This window comes from Mobula birostris, chromosome 2, assembly GCF_030028105.1.
Source record: "Mobula birostris isolate sMobBir1 chromosome 2, sMobBir1.hap1, whole genome shotgun sequence".
NCBI lineage: Eukaryota > Metazoa > Chordata > Chondrichthyes > Myliobatiformes > Myliobatidae > Mobula > Mobula birostris.
This window is the reverse complement of record NC_092371.1, coordinates 108,764,650-108,777,727: the sequence shown is the minus strand read 5'-3', so window position 1 is coordinate 108,777,727 and position 13,078 is coordinate 108,764,650. Positions and strand designations below refer to the sequence as shown.

Sequence of the window (13,078 nt, the reverse complement as noted above, 5' to 3'; positions counted from 1 at the left end):
TATTTTTCTTAGCTACCAAGATGATAGAAGTCTTCTTAAAGCACAGATACCTGTGCTGTCAATGATAAGGAAAGCTGGATCTGGCTTTAACCACTACTCTCTGCAGTGTCTTAGCTTCCCGTGTGTTAGAATTGCTGACATCGGGATACTTTCAAAAAAGGAAATGATTCTGGTTTCACTCATTCACTGTTGCTGTCATTCATTTGTACATCCTTGCAGAAAGATATCTGACGTTATCCTGGCCTCTCTGCAGGGTGCAGCATCAACATTAGTTAATGTAGGTATTATGTATTTATCTGTTTCTTGAGGTGCAGTGCAGAATAGGCCTTCAAGCTGTGCTGCCCACAATCCCCAATATAACCCTAGCCTAATCACAGAACAATTTACATTGACCAATTAACCTGTAGGAGGAGACCAGAGGACCCAGAGGAAACCCATGTCGTCAGAGAGAGAAGTACAAATCCTTACAGACAGCACCGGGAATATTTTGGCAAAGCTATGATCACTTTTGATTACTTTGCATTAAGAATGGACTTCTTTTTCTGTTATAATGCGTTCTTTCTTGTAAAAAAAATTATGTATAATTTATGGTTTTCTGGTGAATGTTTTTATGATGCTACGTGCTTGTCATGCTGCTGCAAAGAAGTTTTTCATTACACCTGTACATACATATTCATATAATAATAAACTATATAACCACTAAAAAAGCTTCTCAATATAGCAAGCAAGAGGAACTGAGAATTATTATTAAACAAATCAGAAAACCATTTTATGAATCAGAGTTATTCATAGAGATCATTTGGCTCTCTGAATTCACGCTGACCCATTTATATTGATCACATTTTTTAGTGTCATTGTTCAGTATTATCCAATGCCTTATGATATGACACTAAATAGGTTTCCTAGTTTACTGAGAGTCCAGCAGACATACTTGCCAAAGGAAGGGACTCCGTTTAAAGGAGGAGGACATGCGTACCTTACCTTGCCCGACGCCGGCCCCCTAGGCCTGAGTTGACGTAGTAGTAGTAGTACATGCGTAAAATCCTGATGCATTTTACTCACTGTAATGTCAGTGAACCATCAGTAGATGGCAGACATCAACAGCCAGCTGCAGTGAGTGCGGTCCCATAGAAATCCCCCAAGTCAGGACTCATATCATCATACCTATCAGAGAGACTAGAATATCCAAAATTGAGTTTTTTTACCTTCTGATGTTTTATTAATAATGTGCAGCCCTCCAAAAAAAAAGTTTCCAATGTGAAATAACACAAAAATTGCTGGAGGAGCTCAGCAGGTCAGGCAGCATCTATGGAAATGAGTAAACAGTCACTGTTTTGGGCTGAAATCCTTCAGGATGTTGCCTGACCTGCTAATTTCCTCCATCATTTTGTTTGTGTTGCTTTGGATTTCCAGTATCTGCAGGCTTTCTCATGTTTTCAATGTGAAGATTGGTTTCATTATGTACTTTGTTTTGGCTAACGACAGGCGCTTTGCCATCGATAGACACATCACGGAGATATGGTCTAAAGTCTCTCTGACATCCCCATATCTCCTTCAAGCCTTAATATTAATTTAACGGGCTAGTGTATTCCTCGTGGAAATGTATTTGTCTGACGGAATGGAACCTTTATGTACTCAGACTTACAGAAATAGGTTTTCTGTACAAGCATGAGATTAATTAGTGGAATCCAGAAACGGAATTTGTAGTGCTTCTCATTACATTTGATTCCTAAGTTGAATGTTGAATAGCTACAACTCTGCCCCTTCAATAACATAATTCCAAGTAAGCTCATCTCCAAATTCATAGACCTGTCAAAATTTTAGATGACATGCCAAATCTGCACAAAGTTCTAAGAAAGCAGAGATGCTGCCTTGCCTTCTTTGTAAAGACATTTGCTCCAGGACGGATCCTCTGAAATGATATACAAAAGAAGAAAAACTGCAAATAAAAATAATTATTGAGAACCAGAGTTGTAAAGAGTCCTCGAATGTGAGTCTGTAGGTAGTGAAATCAGTTCAGAGTAGTGGCGGTTGAAGTTAAGCACACGGCCTGAAGGTTTATTGTGTTTTTATTTAGAGATACAGCACAGTAGCAGGCACTTCTGGCCCAAGGAGTCCATGGCGCCCAATTGCACCCACATGACCAACTGACCTTCTAACCTGTGCATCTCTGGAATGGGGGTGGATACGAGAGCAACCAGAGGAAACCCACGCAAGCACGGAGAACGTGCAAACAGGAATTGAACCCAGGTCTCTGCTGCTGTAATAGAGCTCAGCTAACCGCTGCACAACAGTGTCAGTTGCTGAATGGTTTATGTTCCTGAAACTGCAGTGTGGGAATTAAGCTTTCTATAACTCTGGATAGTGAGAACAGGGGGGCGTTTGATGAGGGATGGTGATCTCTTGTGACAGCGCTCCATGTAGATATACTCAGTGGGGGGTGGGGAGGTGCGTGATTTGTCTGTGATGGACTGGACTGTCTGCAGCATTTTATCTAGCTTCTATCATTCCATTGGTCTTTGCATACCAGGCCATGAAGCAACCAGTTAGGATACTCTCCAATGTGCATCAATAAAAGTTAATCAAAGTTTGTGGTGGCCAGCTGAGTCTACACAAACTTCTCAGAAAATAAACGTGCCACCTTTGTGATGAAACATGCTGGTCCCAGGACAGCATGAAGTAATGCCAGGTGATTGGACTTGCCAAAGTGTGGGCATGGGGTGACACGGTAAGCATCCTGGATGGTAATTTAATAATGATGAATTGTGTTGGCTCCCCCGGTTCCATATGTTGGTGGTAGTTTGTCAAAGATTTTTTTTAAGCTGAGCTGGTTGTAGTGCCCTGCAATGGTCAGAAAGGCATCAAGGTGCACTGTCTCATTTCTTGTTGATCACAGGGCTCAGCTCCTCCAGTGCCATCCTGACATTAAATGTGCATGGGATGTACACTGCAACCAGGATGACAGTGGAGAGCTCCCTTGGCAGTTTATAAATGACTTCAGATTTATATGATCATGTGAATTTAGAGCAAGTGACCTTGCCACTTCATGCCTGCTCCACCATTCAGTAAATTCATGGCTGTCAGATGGCGTGGATATTGGAAAGATCCCAGGGGACTGGAAATCCATAAATGTAACACCTTATTCAACAGAGAAGGAAAGCTGGAAACTATAAACCAGTTAGCCCCAACAGCTGTATTTGGGAAAATGCTGTAAAAACATTTTCTGGCCATCTCCACTCATCCCATTTACCAGTATTAGGTCCATATGTTTTTATACTTGCCTGTTCAAGTGCCTATCAAAATGTCTCTTAAATGTAGTGATTCTATCTGATTCCATAACCTCTGTTGGCAGCTTCATTTCAGATATCAGCCAATAAATGTTTTTTTTAAGAAAGCAACTTTCCCTGCAGCTCCCCTTTAAAATTCATTTCTGCCACCTCAACCTTTGCCTCTTTATGTTTGCAATTCCTACCACAGGAAAAAGGTTCTATCTATGTCTCTCAAAAGTTTATATGTTTTTTTTAAAATCAGGTCTCCCCTAGTCTCCTTTGCTCCATGGAAGAGCAAAGCAACCTCTCTCCACAACTAAATTCTTCTATTCATGGTAACATCCTGGTGAAGCCAGCACAATCACATTCTTCCTAAATGTATTGACCAGAATTGCACACAGCACTCCAAGTGCAGCTTAACCAGTGTTTTGTTAACTTGCATCGAAACATCCCAACTCTTATATTCTATGCCTTGACCTCAGAATACAATCAGAATCAGGTTTAATATCACTGGCATGTGTTGTTTTGCGGCAGCAGTACAATGCAGTACAAATTTTTTTAAACTATAAATTACATTAAGAAATATAAAAATTAAATTAAGCAAATAATGCAAAAGAGAGCTATAATGTAGTATGACTTCTTCACTACCTTATTTCCCTATATTGCCATGTTTTGCCATGTTCAGGAAATGATGGGAGTGGTTCTTTCTAGAGGGCAGTCACTCTTCTCCCCTTTCTCATCAGGCAGAGGATGTAAAACCCTGAAAGCATGTACAACCAAGCACTCATTCCTTCCTTTATCCTTAAGTGTTCCTATCAGCGTTTGCTTTTGGTATCTGTATAGAATTGCTTGGGATTCGCTTTTAATCCTACTTACCAGCGACATCTCATGGTTGAAAAGTCTTCTTGCAGAGAACTTGGGCAGGACCCATAGGTTTAACCATTGCTAATTTACCGTATGTAGTTCTGGTCAGCACACTACAGGAAGATGTAATGCAAAGAAAATGGATGACGATATCTGAATTGCTGTGAGAAGGACAGACTGGAAATGGTTCTTGATTTTTTTTTTATGTATTTCTCAGTTTGGATAGTAGTGCTTCCAGTTTAAGATGGCGCTACTGGAGGCATGCGACAGCTTACTGGGAACTCTGGATTCTGTTCCGAGGCAGCAGTGTATCCTTCCAACTAGTTAGGAAGGCAAATAATGTTTTGACTTATGCAGTGCTGTTGAAGCTGCACCTGGAGTACTTTGTGCAGCTTTAATGCCATTATTTGAGAAAGGATGCGGTAGCATTGAACACAGAACAGAAAAAAAAAATCACAGCTACTTCCTGGGATGAGTTGGAGGACCTGTCATGAACAGCAAGGAACTTAGATCTGCATTCTTTAGATTTTAGAATAATGAGGAATGATCATAATGAAATATATAAGATCCTTAGGAGTCATTACAGGGGAGGCGTTAAGATATTTCTTATCAGTGGAAAAGCATTGAATGTCAAGATACTGATGTGGGAAGTCATTTAAAATTGAGGGCACCACTATATAATTTCTTGTCTGTCACCTTAGGTACAGACACTCCTAAGCTTAATATCACTATTGACATACAATAAGTACAAATACATAAGATAGCTTTTGTACATTGATTAATTGTTTTTTTTTATTATTGTGTTCTTTATTTTACTGAGTTGTTTTTGTGTGCTGCATCAGATCCAGAGTAAGAACTATTTTATTCTCCTTTACGCTTGGGAAATGATAATCAATCCTGAATGTTGAATCTGCCAAGGGACGGGAAGGATCAGCAATGATCTTTGTTTTCTTGTATGTGTCTGAGACATGAGACATAAAGCATCACAGGCATTTAATGAGTTCAGATCTAGACTCAATCTCTTTTTTTCAAACAAGCCAGCCATGCTTAACCATTCCCTGTCATGAGTAACTGTCCAAATCAGACAATTCATATCACTGATTGAAGTCATTTGGTTTGTGGTGTCTCTACCAGTCAGTAATGAGCTGGTTACACCTTCCAGAACCATGTGCACATAATGTTTTCTGCTTCTACCACTTGGACACTAGCTAATCTCTGGGTCACGAAGAAGGGTCTCAACCCGAAACGTCGACTATTTATTCATTTCCTTGGATGCTGCCTGGCCTGCTGAGTTCCTCCAACATTTTGTGTGTTTTGCTCTAATCTCTAGGTGATGCTTCTTGCTCATTTCTCTCATTCTTTTATCAACCATTTTAGATGTACAGTACTGTGCAAAGATCTTAGGTGCCCTAGATGTTTTTATGTGGTTTCAGATGGTATAGCCTCCACAGAGCCCTGATCTCAACATCATCGAGGCTGATTGAGGTTACCTGGAGAGACAGAAGCAGGTGAGACAGCCAAAGTCTGCAGAAGAACTGTGGCAAATTCTGCAAGATACTTGGAACAATCTACAAGCTGAATGTCTTATAAAATTGCATCACAGTGTACCTAAGAGAATTGATGCAGTTTTAAAGGCAGAAATAATTGATTTGATTTAGTTTTTTACCATTTACTGCTCTTCATGGTATTTTTTTATATTGAGAAACTTTTCATTATTTTTTGGAAGTATCTTCAATTTACTGAATTTTTTTTATTTGTGCCTAAGACTTTTGCACAGTACTGTATGCCTCAGGTTTTCAACTCCGTCATGATTTTATACACTGTGGTTAGGCCTTCCTTATCTTCCTCTGTTCCAAAGTAAATGACTCGAGCCCATTAACCCTTCAGCAGAAGAGATTTGAAGAGAGAGAATTGTGATTCCTGATTTGCCTTTAAGCTAATCTTGCTACAATTTCTTGTTATTGCAAAGTTTCATATAAGAAGCACTTGAAAGACAATCATTCTGGGCAAAACTCCAAAAAAAAAGTTATATACCAAGACTGAGATGTACTCAAAAATAACTGAAAATGACACATGAGAAATCTCAATGGTACTCGCTTGTCCTCTTGTCAAAGATCTTTATGCTGTTCACCCTGCAGCTGCACCTCCGGAACCTGTTGCATAGGATGAATATCATTAAATAATTAAATATTTGGTGGCTTCTTTTGGACCAGCTATGTCATGCAGATTTGACTATTGAGTAAATTGGTCTTGAATGAGTGATTTATTAGTAACCTGGATTTGTAACGGAACATTCAGCTGCTTTTCCAAAGCAACCCACGCAAAATGCTGGAGGAACTTAGCAGGTCAGGCAGCATCTATGGAAATGAATAGATAGTCAACATTTCGGGCAGAGACCCTTCTTCAGGACTGAAGGAAGGGGGAAGATGCCACAATAAAAAAAAAAGGTGTGAGTGGAAGGAGACTAGCTGGAAGGTGATAGGTGAAACCAGGTGGGTGGGAAAGGTCAAGGGCTGGAGAAGAAGGAATCTGATAATAGTGGACCATAGGAGAAAGGGAAGGAGGAGGGACCCAAGGGGAAGTATAGGCAGATGAGAAGAGAAAAAGGTCTGAGTGGGGATAGAGGTGGGGGGGGGGGGGGGATTGGTTTACCAGAAGGGGAATTAAACCATCAGATGGAATATAAGGTATTGCTCCTCTGCTCCTCCACTCCTCCACCCTGAGAGTGGCCTCATCTTGGCACAAGAGGATTCCATGGACCAACATGTCACCCACCTGGCTTCACCTATCACCTTCCAGCTAACCCTCCCCCCTTTTTATTCTGGCATCTACCCCCTCCCTTCTCAGTCCTAAAGAGGGGTCTCGGCCCCAAATGTAGATTGTACCTGACCTGCTGAGTTCCTCCAGCATTTTGTTTGTGTTGCTTTGGATTTGCATCATCCGCAGATTTTCTTGTGTTTATGATTAGCTGCTGTTTCAGGTCACTTGATAGGCATTTGTGCTTCCGTGACTATCTTAGGATGGAATAAGCAAGAATATTATCCTCTGCATTTTTGAATATCCTGTCAAATTTTTTTTTGTAAGCAAGCAGTTCAAGCAAATAATATAAATGCTGATTGGTATTTCTCAAAGATCTCTCACTGTAAACAAAATAATAAAGTTTGACCTCTTGTTAGAATTATCCTTTGCCTATTCAAAATCAATCTAAAATGCCTGGATAATAGAGGCCTTCACAGTATAACCTTTGGAGATCTAACACTTCCTCACTAGTCAAGAAGGCACAGCAGTACCTACACTTTCTGAAGAGACTGAAGTGTGCAAGGCTCCCTACCCCCATTCTAATAACTTTCTACAGGAGCACCATTGGGTATGTCTTGACTGGCTGCATCATTGTGTGGTACAGAAGCTGCAAGGCATCAGTCCACAAGACCCTAGAGTGGATAGTTAAAACTGCTGAGAGGATCATTGGGGTTTCTCTCCCACCATATTTGTGACATTTACAGGAAGATGTGCAGACAAATGGCCCCAAGCTTTGTTGAGGACCCCTACCACCCATTCCACAATCTCTTTGACCCACTACCATCAAAAACAAGGTACAGAAATATCAGGACTAGGACTGCCAGATTGGGTAACAGCTTCTTCCCTCAGGCTGTGAGACTAATGAATGCCCTGCCACCACCAAGGTCTTTTCACTAGGTCAGCGAGCTTACTGCATATCGTACCATTTACCTGTGCTTCATGTGTTTTTTGTATGCATGCATTGTGGTCCCGAGGAACGTTGTATCATTTGGTTGTATATGTACAGTCAGATGATAATAGACTTGAACTTGAAGAAATGCCATTAGAGAAGTTGTGACAGTGATCTTTGATTTACTTTTAATCATTTTAATATGTAGTTTTGCAATTGGTTATTTCTAAAAAAAAATATAAATTTGCTTATTATGTATATAGTGAAGTTGTTTCTTTTGCACTGTCAGAGGGTAGAAGTTCTTAGGCCTTGTATGTGCATGTATATATAAACATTTATTTTAAGGCTACATATATTGCTTGTGAGATTAAGATACTATTGACCACAATTATTCTTTTAGAATAGCTGTTTAATGTCTCCCTTTGGTGTATCTTGGTTTGGTTAATCCTTTTGGACCTGACCACTGGCTATAACTGCAATTACCATGGCAAAATCCTTCACCATGATGTATGGGCTACAGACGTCAGTCTGTGGTTTGTCATATAGATGGAATCAATTAAATAAACTTTTACTAATGAATAGAATGAAGTTTAATCATTTGTCAGAATCTAAACAAAACTGTCCAGACTTCCAGTTAAGCTACATAACCTGTCTGGTATTCTGTTCTTAATTCCCTACTAATTCTTGGGAAATTCTCAGTTAAAGCAGTTCTTTGCACGCCTGGACTCCTATGTGTATTTGTCTGAATGTTCAGTTTGTTAATTTTTCCATTTTTAAGCAGCAGACTGAGCTTCCACTCCTCCTCTATCCCTTCAGAATATCTCATCTTCTGCTGTGGTTAAGTTGAATTAACTGTCCTTGCAATGAGAGTTTGCATGCACACGCACGCACACCTCTTTCCCCTTCACCTGCCTTCAGTCACACACAAAACTCTAGTAGACCTTGCCTTCACCAGTCTATTCCATGACCTTACAATGTTTCATAGAAGTTTCAAATGTAAATCTAGTTTTAAGAAGCTGCCAATCTAATAATATGACTTTTAAATAAACATAGTGAAAAATGTTGTGAGAATCTGTACGGTGAGGAGTTTGTGTATATATTAAGAAAGATGATACCACATCTAAATAAGATTAGTTTGGTTAAGCGTTTGTGAGAAGAATTTGTGCATTATATGCTTATATATGAATATTTGCAACCTACCTGTATGAACCCACACAAAATGTTGGGGGAACTCAGCAGGTTAGGCAGCATCTATAGAAAAGAATAAACAATCAACATTTCGGGTGGAGACCTTTTATCAGGACTGTGCCCGAAACGTCGACTGCTTGGTCTTTTTTCCCATGGGTGATGCCTAGCCTGCTGAGTTCCTCCAGCATTTTGTGTGTGTTGCTTTGGATTCCCAGCATCTACAGATTCTGTCGTCTATGTACCTGTAAGAATCTGCTTTTAACAACAAGACTCAATGTTTCAAAATGCATTACATTTTGATATTTCAGGTGGAAATCTCAAATTAAGAGTGCAATCTGCGAGGCCTAGGAACTATTATCTGCTCCTTTTTCATGTATCTACAATATAATGGTACTATCTTTCTGCAAATTTGCAAATGTGTATAATCACTGTTTTATGTAACTTGGTTTTGTTTGTGTTTAAATTAGATGTGGAGAAGCAATATCAAGTAGTCATTCATGGGATTGAACCAATGCTGGAAACACCTTTGCAGTGGCTTAGTGAGCACCTGAGCTACCCAGACAATTTCCTGCACATTAGTATCATTCCTGTGCCGAGAGACTGAGGAAGCAAGCAACTCAAACAAAGCCAATCACCCTGTCCGGACTTGCCTAAGCAGTGCTATTTTCCACTTTCATAAAGCCTGTTGGAAGCAACTTGAATCAGAGATACTCGCTGCTGCAAGCCTAACAGGGAGAGATCCCACAAGTGACTGATCCTAGTTTGTATCTCTATTATAAACCTGCTGTTGTCATTAAACCTCACTCACAACATGAAAACTTCTTAAGGCCACTAGTGTCATTTTTCTTGTACAATGTTCAACATAATATTTTCTAAGGCATCAAGCAACGGAACCACGTAACACTTAATTTCTGATTAACATATAAAACAGGGGTATTTCCAAAAGTGACCATGATTGAATTGCAGTATGAGAGTATGGAAAGAGTTTTTTTTTACTTTCCAAAGGATTATGCTAGCTCTCAGAAAAACAAATAGATACTGATTTGCAGAAATGTTTCAAAATTTTTCATTCTTTCACCATCTTTTATTTCTTTTCTTCCAAATACACTCATTCCCTCTTCCTCTCTTGCCCCCTCTTTTGCTCCGCCCCTCCCTCCCCCACCCCATTCTTCCCCATCTGCTCCCCCTTCGTCCCTGCCCCATTACCATCCCCTTCCCTCCCCCTCACCCCACTTCATCCCTCCCTTTCTACTCTCATTCGCTCTCTCCATTCTACTTTCCTCATTCATTTTACCTTCTTCGTACAATCCTCCTCCTGATCCTGAAATTATCATAGTGACCAACAGGAAACAGTAAACTATTTATACAGTGGATTCTGGTTAATCGGTTATTTGGGACAATTTGTACAGAACAAAAACTAATCCAGAAAATAGCCGGGGTTCCCTTTGTTTATTTGGGATGTAATTGGGGCAAAAGACTGTGGTGAACAGTTTCTAACTAGCGTCAGACTTGTGAACTTGTGTGGCCATTAGGCACTACACTATGCTTAGAGCGATCATTTTTAAATAGCATCAGTTGCATGCGCTTGTGTTCAAAAAGCAGTGATTTCTGTCACTGGTAATCGGTGAGAAATAGCTATCAGACGATTCAGACAGTCTTGATCACTGCAGTTTCAAGCAATCAGGCTTAGCGCTGCCGGAAACGGCCAGGAATGAAAATGAAAAGATTACACTACTTCAGCAAGTTAGGAACTATGAAGAATTTAAAGCTATCACCAGTCATTTTGAATTTTACAATGAAAATGAGGATTTGGAGGATACCATCATCAATAGCATTGTATGAAGGCAGCCCAGTGTCTACACCAAGTGTCTGCACTGAATTTGTTCATTTACAGTGAGTCAGAAGAACATGGCAGTGTACACTGGATGAATTCCTCCATCGATAACTATTAGGATCTAATACACAGTTTTTTCTAGAACTGTAGTACTATTTGTAGTGTTCTAATTTGTTCTGTATTTAATTTAAGTACAAACTCTGTTACTCAGTTAAATGGTAGCTTGTCTTTTTATGCCTTTTTACCTACTTCCATACGGCTAATTGGAGCAGTTGCTTAACTGGGGCAAAATGTACTGGTCCCAATGTGCCCCAATTAACCGGAATCCACTGTATTATGGTTATTGGGATTAAATCTTTAAATCACCCCACGTTTTTATCTGTTAAAGGATGCCCTTATGTAAAGTCAGAGTTTTGTTTAGTGTAATTGTTGGCATTCATGGTCATAAACTAGACACGTTTGGTATTTTTAAATACTCTTATATTCTTATGACATTTGTATTGATAGATAACAGGACAAATTTCTTAACTGCTTTAATTCGACTATATACCATTTTCAGGAATGTCTTTTGTAATGCAGATTTCTGGCAGAATCATGTAGTACAAGCATCTTTCTTTCTCCAAATAAAAGCCACTATCAATAATTTGCATGTGCAGATGACTGAAGTATTCTCTGGTGAAGTATAAACAATCCTCTTTGCTGATGCCCTTCCGGGTGCTTTTTATGTGACGTGCAGGAAATGGATCTGAGTTCCTAATAAAGACAGTCTAGGAAATGATGTGTGATTTGTTTCCCTAAACATTATCTAACCATTGTGGCCAAAAGTTGTTTTGATTTTTGAGGGGGTGAGGGGTAATACTGAATGGAGTAAATAAATGGAATGATTTTTATTAAATCAGGGATTGCACATGAAAAAAGGCCAAGGGATGTTTTCACTGAATTAACTATTAAATTATGTTTTACCATGGAAAATATCTACCAAATTTTGCTTGTTATATTTCAAAACGTTGGTAACTTTATTTTGGGCTTACCTTGTCTGTGGAGGAATTTGAATGACAAACAATCAGAGAGTCTTGCATTTAGAAATCTAGTGTATAACTGATGACAACTGTCAGACAAACAATACGTTTCCTGAAAATTCTTGAAGAAACCAGTTTATAATAATTACCTGAAACAATTGCTGTCTGAATATTTATTTGTAAGATTTATCATTTGGGAATACAAATGGGCTTTTAGCAAAAAGGGCAAAGAGTTAAAATTCACCATCACTGGAGAGAGCTATTTACTCTGAAGATAAGGAAGTTCCAGATCCAAGATAAAGTATTTGTAATTAATTTGAGAATGTCTCATATGATTGGTAGCAAGTACTAATTTACTTGCATGTTCTGTTTTCCACTTTTGTGGTTTACATCTCAACTGGACAGAGAAAATTTAATCATAGTTCCCATAAAAAGTACTAAGCCTCACATATGGCCCTTTCATATGTGGCCATAAAGTTTTACATCAGTTTACCACTGACGAATGAATGGCTTGTCTTTGTTTAAGCATGCTTGCTGGTACTGTCCTTAACATTCGTCATTTTTGTCAATATTTTGTGTAGATTGGATAACTGCACAATGTGCATTTTAATTTGAAATACATGTTGAAATACTTGTAGTAGGGATTGTTTAAAGGTTTAATATTCTGAATGAAAATTAAAAGCCCCTACCTTGCTGTGCAATAAAATCTTTTATCAATGCAAAGTAGCATAGTTTGTTATTATTATCCCTTTGTAATCTGTATACACAAAATATTTAAGACAATATTTTGTTTGCTTAGTGCCACTGGATTCGAACAGTGAAGGTTTCCTTCTAATGTGTGGTATACATTTTGAAATAATGTAACGCAATACTTGTAACTCTTCAGCAGACTCATTATGTTTTAATTATGCAACAGAACAAGCTCTTTTGATAATAAAAATGCCTTTATTTCATATTTGTCTTTGGCGCATCTTCCACTGATATTCACATACTTTTAAAAAATGTGAGTTTTTGTAAATGTGTGAAATAGCGTCTTTTGCTAAAACACTTTTTAAAAAATGATTTTCAATTTTTGCAAATTAAATGTTTATGTACATTCATTAATAAGTTATTACAGGGTGCTTAGTGTTCTGTCACTTGATTTGATATAATTCCAAGTTTTATTTGATGGTTTAAAAACAGAGCTTTACACAACAATCTTGAATGAAACCCACTT

General features: G+C 38.8%; 1 protein-coding gene across 3 annotated transcripts in view; it reads left to right on the top strand.

Annotated features, from left to right (window-relative positions):
- atg5 (ATG5 autophagy related 5 homolog (S. cerevisiae)) overlaps nt 1-12,815 on the top strand; it is a 170,578-nt gene extending 157,763 nt beyond the window's left edge. For all 3 annotated transcript variants that reach the window (XM_072246119.1, XM_072246118.1, XM_072246120.1), the window contains exon 8: nt 9,477-12,815. In XM_072246119.1, the coding sequence (XP_072102220.1) occupies nt 9,477-9,613 (137 nt within the window). In that variant the 3' untranslated portion in view covers nt 9,614-12,815. The remainder of the gene's footprint in view (nt 1-9,476) is intronic.
- The last annotated feature ends 263 nt before the right edge of the window (nt 12,816-13,078 follow it).